Consider the following 19,058-nt stretch of genomic DNA (forward strand, 5'->3'; position numbering starts at 1 on the left):
GATGCGGCGGAAGGCGGCTCGATAAATAACCTCGCGATGCCGAGGACACGTGGTTACGTCTTATCAACCGATTCCAACCAAATTAAATCAACTGTGTGACCCCGGATATTCAAATTAATATTTCGTTAATAATTCTTCTCTCTTCCTTTCCGATCGTCTTACTCGCCTTCGATCGGCGAGGGAGAGGAGGAACTTTTAATCCTTCGCCGACGAGGGGTAACGCGGCTCCTTTAATTGACTGGGATCTCGTGCCATTCGATGCAACTCTTCTTGCATGCAGACTTTTGAAGATTAAGGATTTGCTATTCCTTATAAAGAAAAAGTAAGCAAGCGTCCGTTGGATCTTTTAAAATCGGAAGCGGTGGATAACTATAAATAACCAAGAATGAATATTTCACGCGTTCAACTTCGAAAAAAAATAAAAATGATGAGTAATGGAGAAATAATATATTATAGAGGCACGTTGCGTTCGAATGTCGAGATATTAGAGTAAACAAAAAAAATCGAGGGAGGGGAGAGAAGGCCCTTGAGCGAATCGATATCGGGTTCATAAACTTATTTCTCTCGCGTGGACGAAGGAGCTGTCACTGTGCCTTAATGAGTCGAATATTCACTGGGAACGGGATCCGGTTTCGTTTCAAACTGCGTGCTAGTCCCCGTTGAAGACGGTGGACATTTTGGTTTAGCGGTACACGCCACTTTCACCGGTTAATGCCTGTTATATCTCGTTGACAGGACGCGGCTCGCGTCAAAGTCAAGCCTTGCAAAATTATATCCTTCCAACGTATATTCCCCTATTCCCAACGATACGAGGACGGTTGACTTTCCCCCCCTCCCCGGATTCGATTATTATTGAGTCGTCGAATCGTTATCGAGTCGGGGGCCCCGTTTCTCTCTCGAGTCGAAAATGTTTCGTGAAATCGTGAACCCTTGATTGTCAGTTGTCGGCCAGCCCCGATAACATCGAAACGCACGTCGCATAGGGATCGGGCGCGAGATCGGGAACGTCGTGTTCCGTTCTCCATCGAGGAGCCGAGTGTGTCGTCCACTCCGCGAGAAATAAATTCGTGCGCGAGAGCCGTAGTGAAAGATCATGGGAGGATCGGCACGATCAGATAAGAATCGACGGTTACTCGGGGGGAGGGGGGCGGCTGATGGGTCCGTGACGACGAAAAGAGTCTTTGGAAATGCGTGTCGAGGCCGAGGCAGCCCAGCCAGCCGCCAGGGAGCCTCGTGGGAGGGGCCAACCGATTCCTCTCCTCGGGCATCGGGAGGGTCCGCCGGCCGATTTCTCTTTCGCAACCCCCTTTACTTTTTCTCCTGAAATTCGGCTGACGAGCCGCTTTTATCAGGGATCGGCCGTGATCCGCCTCGATAATGCCGCCCTCCCTCCTTTTAAACCGTCATCGACACTTTTCTACGTGCTTGTGTACCGTGAGAGAATATATATATATATACGGATGTAGGTTATATCGAAATATTGTTAATCAATCGAGTTATTCGTATGCTGGACGAATATTTGATTTTGGTTGGAATATGGGGATAATCGAGATATGGCTTCTATTTGGAATATAAATACGCGATAATTTCGAGCAAAATTTTGATTAAATTCAATCGTTTCTTCGTCGAACGAGCGAAATATTTCCTATCCAATCTATCTATATTAAAATTCTGAGGTTAAATATCGACTTCTAAAATTGTTACAACTCGTATCATTTTATCTCTCATCGATTGCGCGAACAGTGGCAAAGGAGAAGATTCGATAAACAAGAGTGGGCAGCGTGTTAATTTCGTAACTCGATAAGTCGTTAAAGTAACAAATTGCGCTATTAACCTGGCCATGGTTAATTAAGCGGGGCGTTGTAAAACGGCAGAAAAGCGTCGCGGGATTAATGAACATCGGATCGAATTCCCGCCGGTTAATAACGATGTCCGTGATAAGTAGGTTGAGAATCGAGAAAGAAAGATTCGTGGAGAATTGAGAATATACAGGGTGCTCGGATACATTCCATATATTCGATCTTTGGAATATTTTGATACTTTGAAAACGAAAGAATTAATATAAATATCAATCTTATTTGTATTCTCGTGTTGAACTGACTTTTTCTCTTCTCTACCGTGCAAATAATATCTCATCAACGTTCAAGGATCACGTTGAAATTCACGTTTGGAAGAAATCAAAGATCTAATGATAGATCGAGAATAATAATATATTGTAAATTATTTATTTATCTCCATTTTCGCGTACTTTTGTATTTGTATCTATCTAGGAACACCCTGTATACGCCAAGGATCTCGTTTTTTTTTTTCTTTTCTTGATCCTTCATCGCGAGTTTATAACAGTGATTACGGTAATCACGTGGCAAACGCGCATCTCGATCCGCGATACCAGTGATCCGGTAGGACTGATTGCGATTGCGTAATCGGTCGCGATAATGCGATAATGCCACCTAATGGTAGGGCAAACCGTGGTAATACGGATAAAACAGCGGTTGCGAATTGGGAGAAACGTGAAATCGGATTGCGCTAAGTATATATATATATATATATATATATATATATGAGGGGAAATTGCGGTAATTGAGGGTGAGGAAACGAGATGGTACCCGGTGTTACGTATCAATTAACGTAGGAAACGCGTATCTCGAAGACGCGGGATCGAATTGAAATCAGAATCATCAGGATTATCGAGGGAAACTTTCGAAACCATTGACATACAAATGAGATGGAATTTTGGAGCGGAATGGGCGGTATATCTCGATTGTTCGAATTCGTGCACGACGACGTGAACTTTAGAAGGATTGAACGTCAATTATCCTTTTAGACGTCTTGATTTTTTTCCACAAATTCCTTCCCGATAGTAAATTAAATCGAATACTTGCACTTTATCGCGTTTCTTTCACCGTTGAACTGTCTTAAAGATATTTCTGTTTACAAAAAAGGAAAGCAAAGTTGAGTTCAAATATATATAATAGAGTATCGAGTTGATCATACTATTTATACAAGTGATTATCACGTATACCGTATTTTTAATTCTGGTGAAAAAAACACGATCTTATTCCCACTTTGCATACCTTAATCGAATTGAAAATCAAGATTAAACATTAAGAAAAAATCCTAAGAACGTAACGAAGTAACGTTATCGCGCTGGAAACAACATATTGCGAAAAATTGCGAAACGAATTGCAATAAAGGGGACGAAGATACGCGTCCTCGGTGGGCGACCAAGATCTCGAGATAATTAAAAATGTACATAATAATCGAAGGGGAGTGGGGAGAGTCGCGTGATTACGTGGGCGCTTATTTAGTGCGAGAGAACGATCGTATCCGCGCGCGATCGCGGCCCAAGCTTCGATAATTTCGGTGTTAATTAAACGTGGTTACGTGGGTGTCGTGGTACGCACGTCGGCCGAGCCGACGTTCCACCGTGTTTTGTCAACTTTCACTGCCGCTTCCAGCCTCCTCGTGGACGCCGCGTTTTAATGCTCGTCCCGATGATGGTTATTAAGCCCTGTCGAGGACGAAAAGCGACGTCGTCGCCCGGTGGCGAAACCACTCGTCGCGATTGCGCGCCGCGTGGCGCATCGCTTTCGCGGGCATCCAAGTCACCGGTCCTCACTCCACTCCTCCTCGATTTTACGAGAATCGAAAATGGACAATTGATGAGCGACTGCTTTTCTATCGATCGCAAATTAAATTAAAAAAGTATATATATATATTTGAATGATGTAAATTAAATTGGTGGAATTTTTTTGAATCGATCGAAATGGACTTTTCAAAAATCGAAATTCAATTTCACAGTAATGGTGATAATTCGTAGAAATGTAATCGTTACACGTTGTTTCGAATAAATCCGTGGAAGAAATCGAGGAATCGTTGGCAATCGTTGGCGAGATATTCTTAGAGAGAAGATTTCGGTTGCGGGCAATAATAAGGGGAATAATTCGTTACGTAATCGTATTTTCGATGGTGCATTAAATTTAATGAGTTGCAGAATAGTAGAGTCCCCAGTGAATTTCGAACGAGATCGAGATTTTGGTTTATCTGTTATTTAAGAATAGGCATATTCATTCGTACGTAACGGTTGTTGTATTCCATACATTTAATGATTTTATGAAGTTGGATGCATGTCGTAAGAATATACTTTTTAGTAATATCGATATATTAAGGCGGATTCCAAATTTGGGAGCCAATGTTCGAAATGAAGTAGAATCGTCGAGAAATACGAAGTGTATATGTACATATAGTTGAGATTATGTTTCTGATTGTAGGGACATTGAATACGACGAATATAAAGTGTTAATTATGCGTGAGACTGATAAATCGATTTGTCGGTAATAGCACGTAACATCTTACACGAGCGCCTACGAGGCAGGGACTGTTTACGTTTTCCATATAGGATAATTGATTGTCGTCGGACCTCGTCTATAAACGCGATGCTTCAAGGTGGCAGGTTTCGCTCCTTTTTTTTCCTTTTTTTTTTCTTTTTTTTTTTGATCTTAATGGTAACGTTCTACCCCCGGCTACCGGATAATTATACCGTAGAATCTTCGATAAAGCCGTCCTTTAAAAAAACCGCGTCCCGTACAAAATTACCACGCGATATCCTACCGCGTGAAAACCGTGAAATCTCGACGAGGAGACCTTCCATTTTCTATGCATGGAATGGAATCGATATTTTTTCTTTTCTTTCTCTTCTTTTTCCTTCCTTCTTTTTTCTTCTTTTTTTTTTTTTTTTTTTTTTTTTGCGTTGCTTTCACTCACCACGATTTTTCTGAATGGGTAGCCGCCGGGCAAGTGTTTACCTCTCACGTTTTCGAAAGTTCCACGAAGCGCCTCCGACCGGCCGTCGATAATTCACCGTAATTTCGCGACGTGCAGCGGCGAAACGCCGCCCACGCAAGAAACCAAAAGAAACGGACGGATACAACGAACGAGAACAAGGAGGAGGATCCCTGAACTCTATTAATTTGATACGATTAGGAGACCGATCTCTCGCCGCTAATTGCCCGCTCGCTGTCCTCTCCCCTCCCCCCCCACAGATGGCCCAGAGATCGGGGATTAATTAAATTGAATTAAGCTTAATTAGTCGTTCGGACCCGAGGTAGCAGAGAATCGGAAGGACGGTTCATGACGAGACCGAAATTTCCGATTCCTCTAATCTAATCCTCCTATTTTTTTTCCTGCGTAATTTCGCTCGAATTTGAATTCGAAATCGTGAATACGTACGTGTATATACGTGTGTATATGTGAAAGATTTTTCTCGGACAAAACTCTCCGTTTCCAATCAGCAGCTTCGATTCTGTGGTTGTGTTTCAGTATAGGTATGCGCATCGTATAAGTATAAATCATTAGGTGGTGATTTTCTGTTCTCATGGGCGGAGCCTGATCGTTTCACCGCAATTTTATTGTTCGCGCGGTGAGCGAGCTTACTTACGCGACGCGATTCGTCATCCCCGCGTCGATTAGGCGTAGTTATTAGCGGGCTCCGCTTTAGTCGAGGGAATCGCGCGAAACGCAACGGTTGTGCACGCGGTTAACGAGATATATACATATATATATATATATGTGTATATACAAAGGTGAAATCAATTCCCGTGTACGTGCTGCGCGCAGGAGGAGAAAACGCGCGTGAAATTCAAACCGTGGGCCGTCGTGGTTTGCAATCAAGAAGGGAGCCAAGAGAGAAAGTGTTATATCACAAACGGGCGATTGTTTAAATGTTGACGATTAATTAAGGGGCCGGTGGTTAAAAATGTAACCGTGTTCATAAAAGTGGACGGGAGGAGGAGGAGGAGGAGGAGGAGGGACATTCCAGCGAATGGAGGCAACGAGGAGGAACGAACGGACGAATCGAAGAGCGGGCTACACGCGAGAAAATATTGGCCGTGTATATATATATATATATATGTATGTATACATATAATATTTCTCTCGGTCAAGATGATTATCTTTGAAGTTTAATTTGGTGTAAATTTTTCTGGTCTTTGAGAGAGAAAAAGAAAAAAGTGAAAAAGGAGGGGAAAAGGAATTATTTCTCTCTCTCTCTCTCTCTCGCGACGAGAGATTCTTCGATACGTCGAGTATCGAATTCTAAGATTCGATGGTTGCAGGGATCCGCAAATTGTTGGGGGCGTCGAGCATCGTATGGTGGCCAGGAGCGGTGTGAATTTTCGGCGTCGTTACGAAGAGGATTTCCATCATCTAGTCAGTGCCCGTGCGGAAAATCAGATCAGCTGTGATAATGCGTGAAACTATGATAGTGCTCGCCGTCGAGTGTCACCTCGTACATGAGATTGTTTGAAATTTGTGAGAGTGCTAAGTTGAAGGAAACACGGGGGGGATCCCAATTCGTTCCCATCCGTAATGACAGGAGAACTTGTTCAGTGAAATTTCGAAGCGCGCTTATTAATATAAATACACACAAATATATATATATATATATTTACACATATAAAGAGAGAAGAAAGTGGTTATTTATTCAAAAATATCCATCAATCATGGTTACCTTGGACACGGAGCAAAAGTCCGAGAGGCAGCACTGCGCGCGACGCATGTGCGCCATTTGCAGACGCATCAAGCGCGACAAAGGTAATGTTTCATTTGTTCCATTCTGTCTTTTTTTTTCTTTTTTTTTTTTTTTTTTCTAATTAAAAAATATACGTCTTCTGATCTCTACAATCGACAAATCGTGAAATCCGTGATAACGTAGCGAAAAATAGAAAAGGGGGAAAATTTCGAAAAAGAGATTCGACGAAAAAAAGAGAAAAATGGACCGTGTCTCGTTTTCACGATCAAACTTGATAATAATCACCAGTTGGAGGATTATTTCGCATATTGAAGGATTGAGACGAGACAAGAACGGTGGAAAGAATGAAACTGTCTGACGGAAATGCTCGCCACTCTTTTTCTGCCCCCCTCCGCTCCTTCTCTTTCCGCGTTGCAATCCCATCCACCTGTCGGTGGTTGCGATAATTGTCGACGATAGACGCGTTCCTAGGAACGCGGTGCGAGCCGATGCGAGTCCCGGTTCACGCTCGCGGGAAAACAGGGGAAAATCGGTGTGCAACGTCCTGGTAAAAAGTTGGATTCAAAGGAATGAATAGGGAGAATCGCGGAAATAAATAACGAATTAACTGGCGCAAGCTCTGAGAAACTACTATCTTTTCTCCCCTTCTTGTGATCATCGATAGACTTTACTCGTGATAACGTGTTCTAGGATAAACAAGCTGTCATGAGTCGAGATTTATTATCATATTGCTCTCAAACGATCTCAATTCCATCCAAGAACAAGAGTAAGTCTCTCTAGTTCAATTTTTCTCCTACTTCAATTAAAACAATCAACTCGTTACTTTTATTAAAATATAATTTTCGAGACACGAAAGCAAGTATTCTCTCTCTTCGGGAATTCGAAGATAGAATAAAGATCCATCCGTAATTCCTATCGTTCTTGAATCCATTTCTCGAAGATTATCCCTTCGAGAGGCGGTTGTAATTTCGTTGCAAGCAGCCACTCGGCTAAGCCGAATAAGATGGTATCGGAGCGATGGTGATCGGCGTAATTACAAGATGCCTTCGAACGCAGCCAGTTGGTAATGGAACGTCTCGAGGCAGGGGTCGTAACGCGGGAGTTTCAAACCGTAATTAGCGTATTTTCGCTTCGCCGTATCGAGGATGAGGAACGAGGGAAGAAAAAGGGGGAGGGAGGGCGCGAGGCTCGAGGCCCCTGTCGGGTTACGCGCGTCCAAAGAGTTACGAATGTATCCGACTCGAAACTGGTTCGCTCTGGTTCCTTCTCGTTGGTGTTCGTTGTTCCATGCAAATCGCTCGTTAGTCGAAACACCTGAAATTCCTGTGTGGGATTGCGTACATTGTCTCGAAAACCGTGCAATCATTTATTATTATTCATCCTCGCGTTCAACTGTCACCTCCCTCGAATTCCTTGAGAATTTTTTTCCACCCTGCCTTCGATCTTCGAAGACTATTATTTATCGCTTATCCTTCGAAACAATTTTTCTTCGAAAATCTTTATGGAATGTTTCCTCCATTTTATTTGGAAAAAGAAAAATTGGATGTACAAACGATGTTATTTTTTTAGTTAAAGATGTAGTATAACACGCAATAACTCGTTTTTAAAAATTCCACATTCCAGTCCCAGTTTCGCGCTGGATATCATTACATAAGATAATTGGCGAAGAATTGCATTTCCTTTGTTTACGATGGATCCGGGGTGATTTCGCGACGTGTCGCAACCGATCTTTATCTCGTCAATCGAAACACTACGACCTTCGCAATGCAAAATTAGATTCGTGTAAATCATCCAACACCCACGTCAATATTCAAATGCCACGCAATTTTATGCAGTTTCGGATCGATCGAACGTGATGCAACCTGTTATTTTTTTTCCCCATCTTCTAATAAATCCATTATTTTCGAAACGAATATCCATCTCCTTTAATCCTTTTAATCAACTTTAAGAATCTGGAATAATCAATTATTAAGAAACGGATTAAAAGAGAGACGGGGAAAGACTTCAAGTTGTTTTACATTTACAAACTCTTCTCTCTTCGAAACGCGTGATTAAGAAACGCCTATACATTCCTAAAGGAAGTCCCTATTTCGCAAACGTCTTGAACAGCGGGCGGATCTCGTTCGAATCGATTCCGAGGGAAAACGCGGCAGCAAGGAAACGAGAAGCAACATCGGTAGCGTGGATTTCATCAGCGATCGTAGCTCGCCCACGCGTGCCCTTCGTTCATTCACGCTTCTTTCCATCGGGCGTTTCGATCACCTTTCCCGTGGAACGAGTTCAGGAAGAGCACGAGCCAACTCTCGAGAGTGGGTCGTGCTCCTCCCCCGACCAAGAGGAGGATCCGAACTCCCTGTGGCGCGACGACACGCTCCAACACGGGAATAAATTAGAATAGGAGAAGCATCGATCGGGGGAGGGAGGGATGCGGTCTCGCAATCGGTGAATGGTTTCATTCATTCATTCATTCATCCATCCATCCATCCGTCCATCGACTCGAAAACGCTTTCGCGAGCGCTTCAACCTTGCTCCTATGCCTAGGCATATTATGGCAGGCAGGCGTGACTAGGCCTAGGAGGTTCCGATTATGATAAAGCGCGTGGGCGAGCCCACGCTCGCCCTTCGCTTCGTTCATTCATAAATTCAACTCTCACCGTGTGCTCGAACGGGGAGAGAAAGCGAGAGAGAGAGAGAGAGGAGAGCAGCCAGTGTTCGCGACACGCGTCGCGATGAAGTCCGCTCCTTTCGACAACCTCTTTCATCGCCTCCTCCTTTCAACCGATTGTATTCGTGATCCGATGGTTGCCCGAAAAAATTGTTTTCAATCGTAAAAAGTGGATAGGTGTATATATATATATGCACGTGTGTCGAGTCACTGAGTATTATCATTATTTATTATATCACATTTGCTTGATTGGTTATATTAGTAGCGATAAGATAAACAATAGATTAATGAAATTGCAAGAAAAATTTGAAAACGTTAAAATATAAAATATAAACGTTAGTTGATATAGTTTAGTTTAAAATTTCCTAGCCTAATTGTAAAAGCGATTATATATATTATCGTACCATTCGTTAATGGAAACGATTTCCACGTTTATAGGTTAATAAATTATATTCGAAAATACTTGAGTTTATCTCCGAGCAAAGAGAGAATCATTAAAAAGAATATCATTAAAAACTTATTAAAAAGAACTAGAAGATTAATAATTTCTCCTCAAACCTTTTTATATTCCACGATATATATCGTCGTTTATTGAACAACTCGCGAACGCATCGTTCAAACGTTGACGAAAGAAACGAGGACGACCATTGCCTCCAAGAGAGAGATAGAGAGAGATAGAGAGAGAGAGAGAGAGAGAGGGTTAACTTACCCTCTCTCTGTTACGAAAGGATGGCCGCGGTATTTAGTCGATCCCCCGGCTAATAAGAGATCATTATCTCGATCACCGGTTAATAAACGTCAGCCCAGGTGTCGCGTACACCCGTAACCGTGATATAACGAGCTCGCGTCCAAGTCGGCCGTGTTACGCGCTCTCTTATCTCGCGAATTCCCTCGCGTAGCCGAGAGGAAAGCGCTCGCGTGCTGTCTGGGGCTCTCGCTCTGTGGTGTCCGCACACATGGACGAGTCCTTCTCGCGGTGTCACCTCGCGAGAGGACTCGGCAAAAGCCCCGGCGGCAGGTTTCCAAAGCGGTCTCGGAATCGGCGGCCGATTATGCGGACCGGTCTATTTCTAGAAGCAACGAGTCGACGGACATACTAATTATTTTTTACCGCCTCGTTACCACTCGTCTTTGGCAACCGAGCAATGGCACCGGCGGCGGACGGTCGGGGAGAGAGAGGATAATAGAAGGGGTAAAGGACGCGGAGCGAGCGACAGGATTCGCGATAGAGAGAGAGAGAAAGAGATGGAGAGTTATATTTACGATGGCTCGAGTCGAAATACAGCGATTGGTTTTGCGGCGAGAGGATGATCGAAACGATTGGGAGGAATTGGGTATTAAGGAGGATAATCTTGTTAGTTGAATACGTTTTTCTTTTTTTTCTTTTTCATATAGATTTATATACGCGTGCAAGATTTAAAGTATAATATAAAGGAATCCATTTCTGCACGCGTGTACGTACAAATTTTAATTTTATTTTGCATAAACATCCGCGGTTTAGTAATAACAGGAGATTAGTCATATATAGATCTGCATTGCAGAAGAATTTTTATTCGTAGAAACGAACTGCGCACCGATATGAATCACTCATATGAAACCACGCCTCCATTCTTTTGAAATTTCGACTCGTAGAAAAATCTATTAAAATCCAATATAACTCTCAAAGTCGATCATTTCACGCGAATCTCCACGAATACGTAAAGAAACTTCTAAGAAACTTCTTCTTGTACATTTATTCCACGATCCCGAATCCGACAACAAACAAACCGTTCTCCACCATTTTCATTCCGCTCACTCCGTACCCGAACCCCGTCCCACCCAGCCTCTTCCTACGATCACGAGATCATAGATTGGAAAAGAGTTCGGGCCCGGCCTGCGCCTCCCGTCACTCGGCGAGGGAGGGGGAGGGAGCCGGAGAGCCGGATCGGAGCGCGAAAAACAGAGGGGAAAAGAAGCGAAGAAAACAAGCGACACGGGTAGGGAGAGAGGAACAATTGACATTCTGCACGCGCGTTCGATCGACGTGGACGACGACGACGACGACGACGACGACGACGAGGACGACGTCCACGACGATGGAGGGTATCGAGGAGAGGAGAAAAGGGGTCCACGAAGAAGGGGTGGCGGATGGCTGGATGCGGCGGGGCCGTTGGTGGCGGCCGGAGGAGGAGGAGGAGGAGGAGGAGGGAGGGGACGGAGGGAGGTAGATGCACGGTGGCATGCACCTGTGCATTGCCGCCATATACGACTCGAAGTTATGGCGTTTTTCTCGACGCGGTTGCGGCGAGGATGTGTGCCCGATCGTATCTTAACCGGCGAAACCAACTCCATTTCTGGATGGCCGGCAGCAAACTACGCCTGTAAAGCTCGCGATACACTCCGGGCTATATACCTCCGCCGTGAGGTAAATTAATTGTCCGCGAAGGTGTGCTCGATGCGGTGGGCACGATGGGCGAGGGGATGGTGGTGGGTGGCGGGGTGGTGGTCGAAACGAGAGAGAGAGAGAGAGAGAAGGGGGAAAAATGCGTACGTGCGTACACTTCTTTGTGTTCGCGTTGGAGACGCCAGTTTCCAGATCGTGGAAATACAGATACGATGGATGGATGGATGGATCTGTTGTATTATATTCTAATTTTAAAACTTGAGAGTCGAGTATCGAGGGGGAGAGCTCTCAAGACTCTTAAGATACTCTTAAGATAATTTCAGTATTTCGTGAGAAGGATCACGAAGAAGGGATTACGTTATTGGGAGGAAAGTGGATGGAGGGAGGAATCTCACAGATCGACGACAGTCTATAAAGCTTTGGACTCGTTAAACGCGATTGTGTGGGGCTGTGATGCCACGTGTCCGGGACAAGGGAAGATCGCCGGTGTCAGCGACGACGCGCGGTGAACGCGCCTACCTGGCGTGTGCCTCTTCCCGACGCGACCTGCGCGCTTGTGGGTGTAACCAGTTTCCGTGGGCTTAGCTGTCAAACCCACGTGGGCCGCCCACGCCGGCCAGATATATTGCCGAGCCGCGAGAGAAGGAGAGAAAGAGAGGAGCGGAGAGAAACGATGGGAAGAGGAGAGATCGTCGTTTCTTCTTCGTCGTGTGTCGCAAGGGAAAAACAGGGCGATAATAAACATGCGTTATTAACGTGGAATTGTGGCATTTCGGGTTTGCTTACAAAATAACGGCGTGTTTTTGGTGAAAAGAGAGACGAGGATGATGATGATGATGATGATGATGATGATGATGATGAAGAAGAAGAAGAAGGGAAAGAAGAGTTGCGCAAGGAGAAAGGCGAGAGAAAGGAGAGTTGGGAAAATACAATGCGTGTATGATGTTATTCTCGAGGAGTGAGAAGAGGTCGGCGAGAATCGGTGGAAAGAAAACAAGAGGCAGAGGCGAAAAGAGAGGAGAGAAGGGGAGGAGACGAGAAGTGGCTTGCGACACAGGAAACGGTTTCACCTGGAGGGATGGCAGCATCCACGTTGCTCGTGAGGGGGAAGGAGAGGAGAGGAGAGGAGAGGAGAGCGAGGTTAAGTAGGCACGTGGGTGTACGGGATGCATACAAAGGCGCTTTTATGAACCGTGTTTTCCCCAGCTTCGATGGAAGCCTCGCCGTACAATTAAAAATACCACTCCGTTTCAGTTCGTAACTTCGAACTGCATAAATTCGAGACTCTTGAGTGTATATATTACACATACCCTTCTTTCCTTTCCTCTCGCAATGATATGATTCAGAGAGGATGAATCGTGTGAATAATATCGAGTCGATACAGAAATCTTGGTTAAAGAGAGAGAGAGAGAGAGAGAGACGGGGGGCAAGGATAATAAATAAGAAAGGTTCCAATTTTCGTGGGGGATGATTCACTCATTTAGGATGAAGGATAAAAGCGTGAACTTCGTTTTCGTCGCCTCCACCCCTTGTGTATATTTAAGCGCCCGTATTGTGTTTCCCCTGTAATATACCTGTCGTTTTTACGCTGTTTTTCCAACGCCGATGTTCATTCTAAGAATAAAACGCTTCATCAACGACCGACTCGTGCCGTGCTCGTGTTTGGGAATCAGACGTAACCGAGACACTCCGATTCTCTTGGGTTATTTTCGGCCCCCGGACACGCTTCGAAAACATCAGGCATTTGGGGATATATATTCGTGGAAGGGAACACGATTGCAAGCAGTCAATTCACGAATTTATATACCAACGAAGTCAGGGAATGTGTATCCTTGTTTTCGATGTAACGTTAAGAGTTATCGCACCGATAATCCTGATTAATTTTTAAGTCAAGTTTTATTTTCGAAACGAAAATTTCGAAATATTCGGCGTCACTACGTATTTTCTTTTTACAGTATCCATGATTTAAGAAGCAGATCTAAATTCTTCTTCGCTAATTTTATACACTCGTTCCATTCCAATTTCCAATTACACGCGCGACATTCATTAAATCGATTTCGTTTCTCGGAAAAAGCGATGGTTAAAAGCGACGATTCATCCGGTTGTGAAAAAAACCTCCTTGGAGGAAGCATGCGATCCCCGTGGCGTGTAATCGACTAATTACCAAAAGTGAAAACGGGTTGGCTGTCTCGCGGGCAAGAATTTGTTCGCGTCCCGGCTTTTAACATATAGCGTACACGGGACGCTTTCTGTCGATTCGTTTCGCGTGACTTGCCGATTAATATGCGTTCGGGGCCAACTTTCTTTCGCCCATGGACGCATAGGTGCATCGAAGCAGACGGTGCCACGTTTAGTGCGGCAGGTGCGTGCCACCGTAAAAAAAACCTCTGTTTTACCGGCATAATAGTAAACGAACGACAATACGCTTGAAACAATGCCAATGAGCGGGAGCACGGGCGTCGGCCGGCTTTACACGTGTAGTAATTACCATAACACAGGTAACGAAGAAGTTGCTTCTCGTCTATCGGGGATTATTCGGATTTGCTTAGACGAGAATACCTTAATCGGTCGTTTTATTGGAGAGAGTACGAAATATGAACGGGAATTTGCGTCAAATTGATATACACATTCGTGTATATTTGATAAATTCGACGAGTTTCCTCCTTCGAGAAACGAATTCTTCGCGATTGACGATAGCAGATGGTCATTTTTGTCTTCTCTCGATAGCGTAACGTTACCATTTTTTTTTTTTTTTCTTTGCATCGAAGGAAAGAAGTATTCGAGGAATACGCACGGCCATTGAACCGTATCTATTAAAAGAGACGGAGAAACAGCTTTTTTCTTTTTTTAACCCGATTCGACCGAAATTTTACGTCCCTAGGTATCGCCCTACAAATCGACGCGATCATTCGTGAACGAACCTCATAAACGTCAACCAGCGCGTGTTTCGTCTCGAAGAAGCTCGGATCCGCTCGCCTCTTAATCCGTTGTTTCCACCGTAGAGGCAATTAAGAATGTCAGATCGAGATGCGCCCGATGATCCCTTGATACCCGATCGTGGTGCGCCTTTCTCGAGGATCCGTGTCCGAGTCGTGTACGAGCCATCGCCGTGGCGTCTGTCGCTCGTAAATCCTCCCTAAAATTCTGAAATATCACGATCTCCCTATATACATCTCCTTTTTTCCCTCCGATCCGTTAGCTCTCTCTCTCTCCCTCCCTCCCTAGCGTGAATGTTTTTTTCCTCCTGCGTTGCACGCAGCCTCCTATTCCAGTATTTTTAATCCCTCGCCCCGGCTCCTCTCCGCTCCTCCCACGACCCACAGGACGTTGCACCACACGCGTATGCGAGTATATCGGATACGGAACGCGTGCAGACTGCACGCCACCGCGAGAGAAGCCACCGCCGTGTGTAAGACACGCGTTGATCCCTCCTCCTACTTCCCCGCTGGAAACGGGGTTAACAACACCGAAATCTATTTATTTACCGGGATAAATCACCGAGAGCTTTACGGGTGAGCGTATATTACGCAAATCGTAGCGTTATATCAATCGGCGGGTGTCCTCCCCCCTCACCACCCCCTCGACCAGACACCTATTGCCAGACTACTACGTTGCTGCTCCACTCGACTTGTGCCACTTCTTCTTCTTCTTCTTCTTCTTCTTCTTCTTCTTCTTCTTCTTCTTCTCGCGTGACTCTTCTTGTTGTTGACTCGTTCTCGCTTCTTTCGAGTTGTATTTTTTTTTTTTTTTTGGTCTCTTTTAGGAGATCGAGAAAGTCTCGCGAACGTTTCCTTCGTAGAGAGCGTACACGTTTAATTAACCCTTGGTCGACGAAGGGTCGACGTATTTATGACGCGAAAGAATTGACAGTTTTCCTCGACAGGGTGTTTCGAAAACTCTTGCGTTTTCCTCGAGTCGAGTGTGATGGTAAGAGTCACGAAGTTTTTGCGTGGGTCGTAACCAGGGAATATGGATGCCTCGTGTTTTTTCCGCATGGGTTAGAAAGAGAGAAAGGAATGTTTTCTGCGAAAACACTTGATCGTCCATTTTTTTTTTTCGAACTTCCAACCTTGTTGTTTTTTCAATATCAAAGTTTGAATAATCGTGGTTACGATTAGGTAACAGATTACACAGCGAACGTTAAAAGATTGATGTTTAATCACGTGATACGTTGTAAAGATTTCCCATATGGCTCAGGAAAGCTCAAATGTTTTGTATAAAATATAATGATTCACATTTATCGTGTATTTCCTCCTGTGCAAAAAAAAAAATTAAAAGAATCAAGAAGTTGCTAACGAGAAGCTTCCCCTCACCCTAGATCACGGATCTTAGAACAATGTAATTACGTTGTGATTAAATTAAAGTAAAAAAAAAAGTAAAAGTGATTATATTAAAGAAGAAGAAGAAAAAAAAAAGAATTTAATAAACTCATACCACACAGATTCAACAGAGCCACCGAAAGATCCGAGCGGTGAAAAACTCGTCTTCCGACTATCTCTCGTCGAAAAAAGAAATAAAGAAAATAGATAAAGTTGGCGTGGAAAGGATCTAACCACATAATCAATCCTCGGTTGCGGCCAATCGTTGCAACGCTTCCTCGTAACGTCCGTTTGCGTAAACACTTTTAACTTCTGGGCCCGGGCCACCAGGGTGGAACGACGGCTGCCTGTGATGTAAAAAAGATGATGGAACGGTATGTTTCTCCCCGGTATGCGCGCAGGGGAAAGAAAGAAAACGCGGAGGAATATGTTGGAGGAGAGACAGGAGGAGAGAAGCGTTACGAAAGACAAGTGCGTACATCGATTAGAAGGCGTAGCCGGTAGGCGGAGCGTGCTAACGCCGCGTTAAAGCTCGCGTATAGCTAATGTACACAAGGGTACATATATGCGTGGTCGGTGTATACGCTGTTCTCGCCTATAAAAGCGATTCGCGACCGTGCACGAGGTTGTGCACGCGAGACGAGCCGACAAAAGATGAGCAGACCCGTGATTCTCTTCGCCGATTCGTGTCGTGCGATCGTCTTCTGGGCTACGACGATAGATTTGGTCGTTGCTTGGATCTAGGAATTAAACGGCCTCGATTCAGATTTCCCCAGGTTTCCCTAGAAGAAATTTATTTAATCAGTAGGAGATTTTTTCCTTTGTTTTGTTTTTTAATATTTGATAGAAGGATAGAAAAGCAACTTGGAACTCTGATTGAACTCTTTCAAGAGTTTCGAATTTTTCAATTAATAACGAATACTCCTAGCGGATACTTGGATATGGATAGGTAATGATAGTTCTTCACGGTGCAGATGATTTAAGAGAGTTTAAAAGGATCGTTTGGAAGGATTGTAAAAGTTAGGGATGGGAAATAATTTGTTTCGATCAGTAAATTTGATCGTTTGTCCCCCGAGGATCTTTCGAATAAAATGTCCCTCTCAGAGGAATGATTTACGAGGTTTGCTTCGACTTATGCGTCTAATTGCTCGAGCCAAACACGTATTTTCCAGAGAGATTACCTCTACCCCGCGACTCACTGTTTCACCATAATGGTTGGGGGTTGTTTGTTATCGTTTCTTTACGAAGTTATAACGTAGCAGCTGTAGCAGTTAGCGGAGTGAATCAACGAAGGAACGATCAGTTATAAGGGAGTTACGGAGAAGTCGAGCAACTCGGTGTGTCTTCGAAGCATCATCAATTCTCGTTCCATCGATTCAGATAGCCGACGGTGAAACGAGCATAACCGGCCACGGTTATTTATTATCGTTGGTAAGGGAACGATGTCTCTTCCTTAATACCGTTCAACGGATACGAGTTGTACCTAACCTAACGCGATAGTAAAATGAAGAGCGGTGAATAAACTTGATAGAGAAGGGCGACACGTAACTTTTGATATTCCAACAGAAATTGAACTATCGATATTCGAGGACGTGTTAGACTCCACTTTTCAACCAGAAGCTTTTCATTATGGGGATGAACTCAATTGATGGGCGCTAGTAATCGCGCATGCGTCCTTAATGCGCCCTTTAACAGATAAGAGTTGATAACCTAACCTATACGATAGTGAAAAGTAATAAACGCGATGAAAGAGAATATTACAGAGGATACTGGTATCCTCTTGGTATCCTCTAGTAGTATCGTCGATATTTTTAGATCCATTTTTCAAAATTAACCAGAAACTTGTCATTTTGCATAAGAACGACAGGTTCGATTGATTGACGCAAACGATCACGACGCATGCGTCCTCGGGCCAGCTGCGCGCACAACTGGCCATCGAACAATGGCGGGAAATGCGTCGGTGAAAAATTCACTCGATAAATTCGCAACGCGCTCCCTCGAATTTTAATTAATCCACTTTGGTGACGCCAAACTGTTCCCGATGCAACTATTCGTGGAACTTTTTTCCGAACGAATATTTTTATCGTTTCATATCGGCAATAAACTGTTTTTGTAACCTCGAAACCCGCGCATGATAGTATTCGGAGAATTCACGAGTCACGTATAACATTTTATCCTCGCTTTAAATGTTTGTCTTACAGGCCGGTTACACCATTGAAATGTTACGATGCGACGACAGTGGTATTAAATCGACTCGATTAATCGTGGCTTAGAAAAACACAAGGGGTATGCGTAATAGATTTCGAAAGCGCTCACCTGTTTCGACACGCGCATGCGCCGCACGAGAAGGCGATTATTTTCTAAACAAACGCCGCTGTTTTTATTCCCGTTTCTCATTGCCGCGTAAATCATATTCCGATCGTGTGGGTTAAAGAAGAGGCTCGAAGAGCAATCATTTCCCTCGAAAGCGTTTCTTTTTTTTTCTCGCTTACAACGCTTTGTCGAAACGTTCCTCGAGTGTTTTCAAATTATTTTCTTTTTTTTTTTTTTTTTTTTATTTTCTTACCCGCCTTCTTTTAAATTTAAAAATTATTTTATTACCGCTATCGTTTGTTCTTCTTCTTCTTCTTCTTCTTCTTACGTGCCGTTAGTTGTCTAAGAAAACACAGGGACATTACGCGCGGCGAGTAAATCAAAACGTGTTCAAAATGCTTCTCGTTATTCTTCTTCCACGCATCGCCCATTCTTCTTCCGAGGAATTATTTTTGTTTTGCAACATGCCTAGTCACGTTTTGGCTTAACGAATCGCTTACGAGGAAGATCGATTAAAAAAAAAAAAAAAAAAAAAAAAAATAGTCGAAATCTATTTCGAAGAGTTTTTGTATTTGAAAATAGATTATTTTCACGATATGATTTATCCACGAGTCACGAAGCTTAAAGTGAGATGATGATGTAAAACGTGTCCATCTGTGTCGAGATGATTAATTAGATACAGCTTTATGTCCGTTTCGTTAACACGCTTTCGAATTTAATCAAAAATAATAGAACGAAATTGGAAAAGTTCCTATTTCAAAAACTCGATTATCATAATCGATCCTATTTGGCTCGAAATATTGGGGATAAGCGAGGACAGATGGAGAAGATGATGCGTGAAATACAAAG

The 19,058-nt window shown here is 43.8% G+C and overlaps 1 protein-coding gene across 6 annotated transcripts in view; it reads left to right on the top strand.

Moving 5' to 3' along the window:
* Positions 1 to 19,058, top strand: part of LOC122718624 (myocardin-related transcription factor A-like) — a 153,613-nt gene that overhangs the window by 114,455 nt on the left and 20,100 nt on the right. For 3 of the 6 annotated variants that reach the window (XM_043943819.1, XM_043943822.1, XM_043943821.1), the window contains exon 2: positions 6,114 to 6,591. The exons of 2 other annotated variants lie outside the window; for them this stretch is intronic. In XM_043943819.1, the coding sequence (XP_043799754.1) occupies positions 6,291 to 6,591 (301 nt within the window). In that variant the 5' untranslated portion in view covers positions 6,114 to 6,290. Of the gene's footprint in view, positions 1 to 5,913; positions 5,971 to 6,113; positions 6,592 to 19,058 lie in introns of those variants that run through there. One more of the 6 variants, XM_043943820.1, reaches the window with a different exon arrangement.

Source organism: Apis laboriosa, unplaced genomic scaffold, assembly GCF_014066325.1.
Source record: "Apis laboriosa isolate Shangri-la unplaced genomic scaffold, ASM1406632v1 scaffold66_cov157, whole genome shotgun sequence".
Classification (NCBI taxonomy): domain Eukaryota; kingdom Metazoa; phylum Arthropoda; class Insecta; order Hymenoptera; family Apidae; genus Apis; species Apis laboriosa.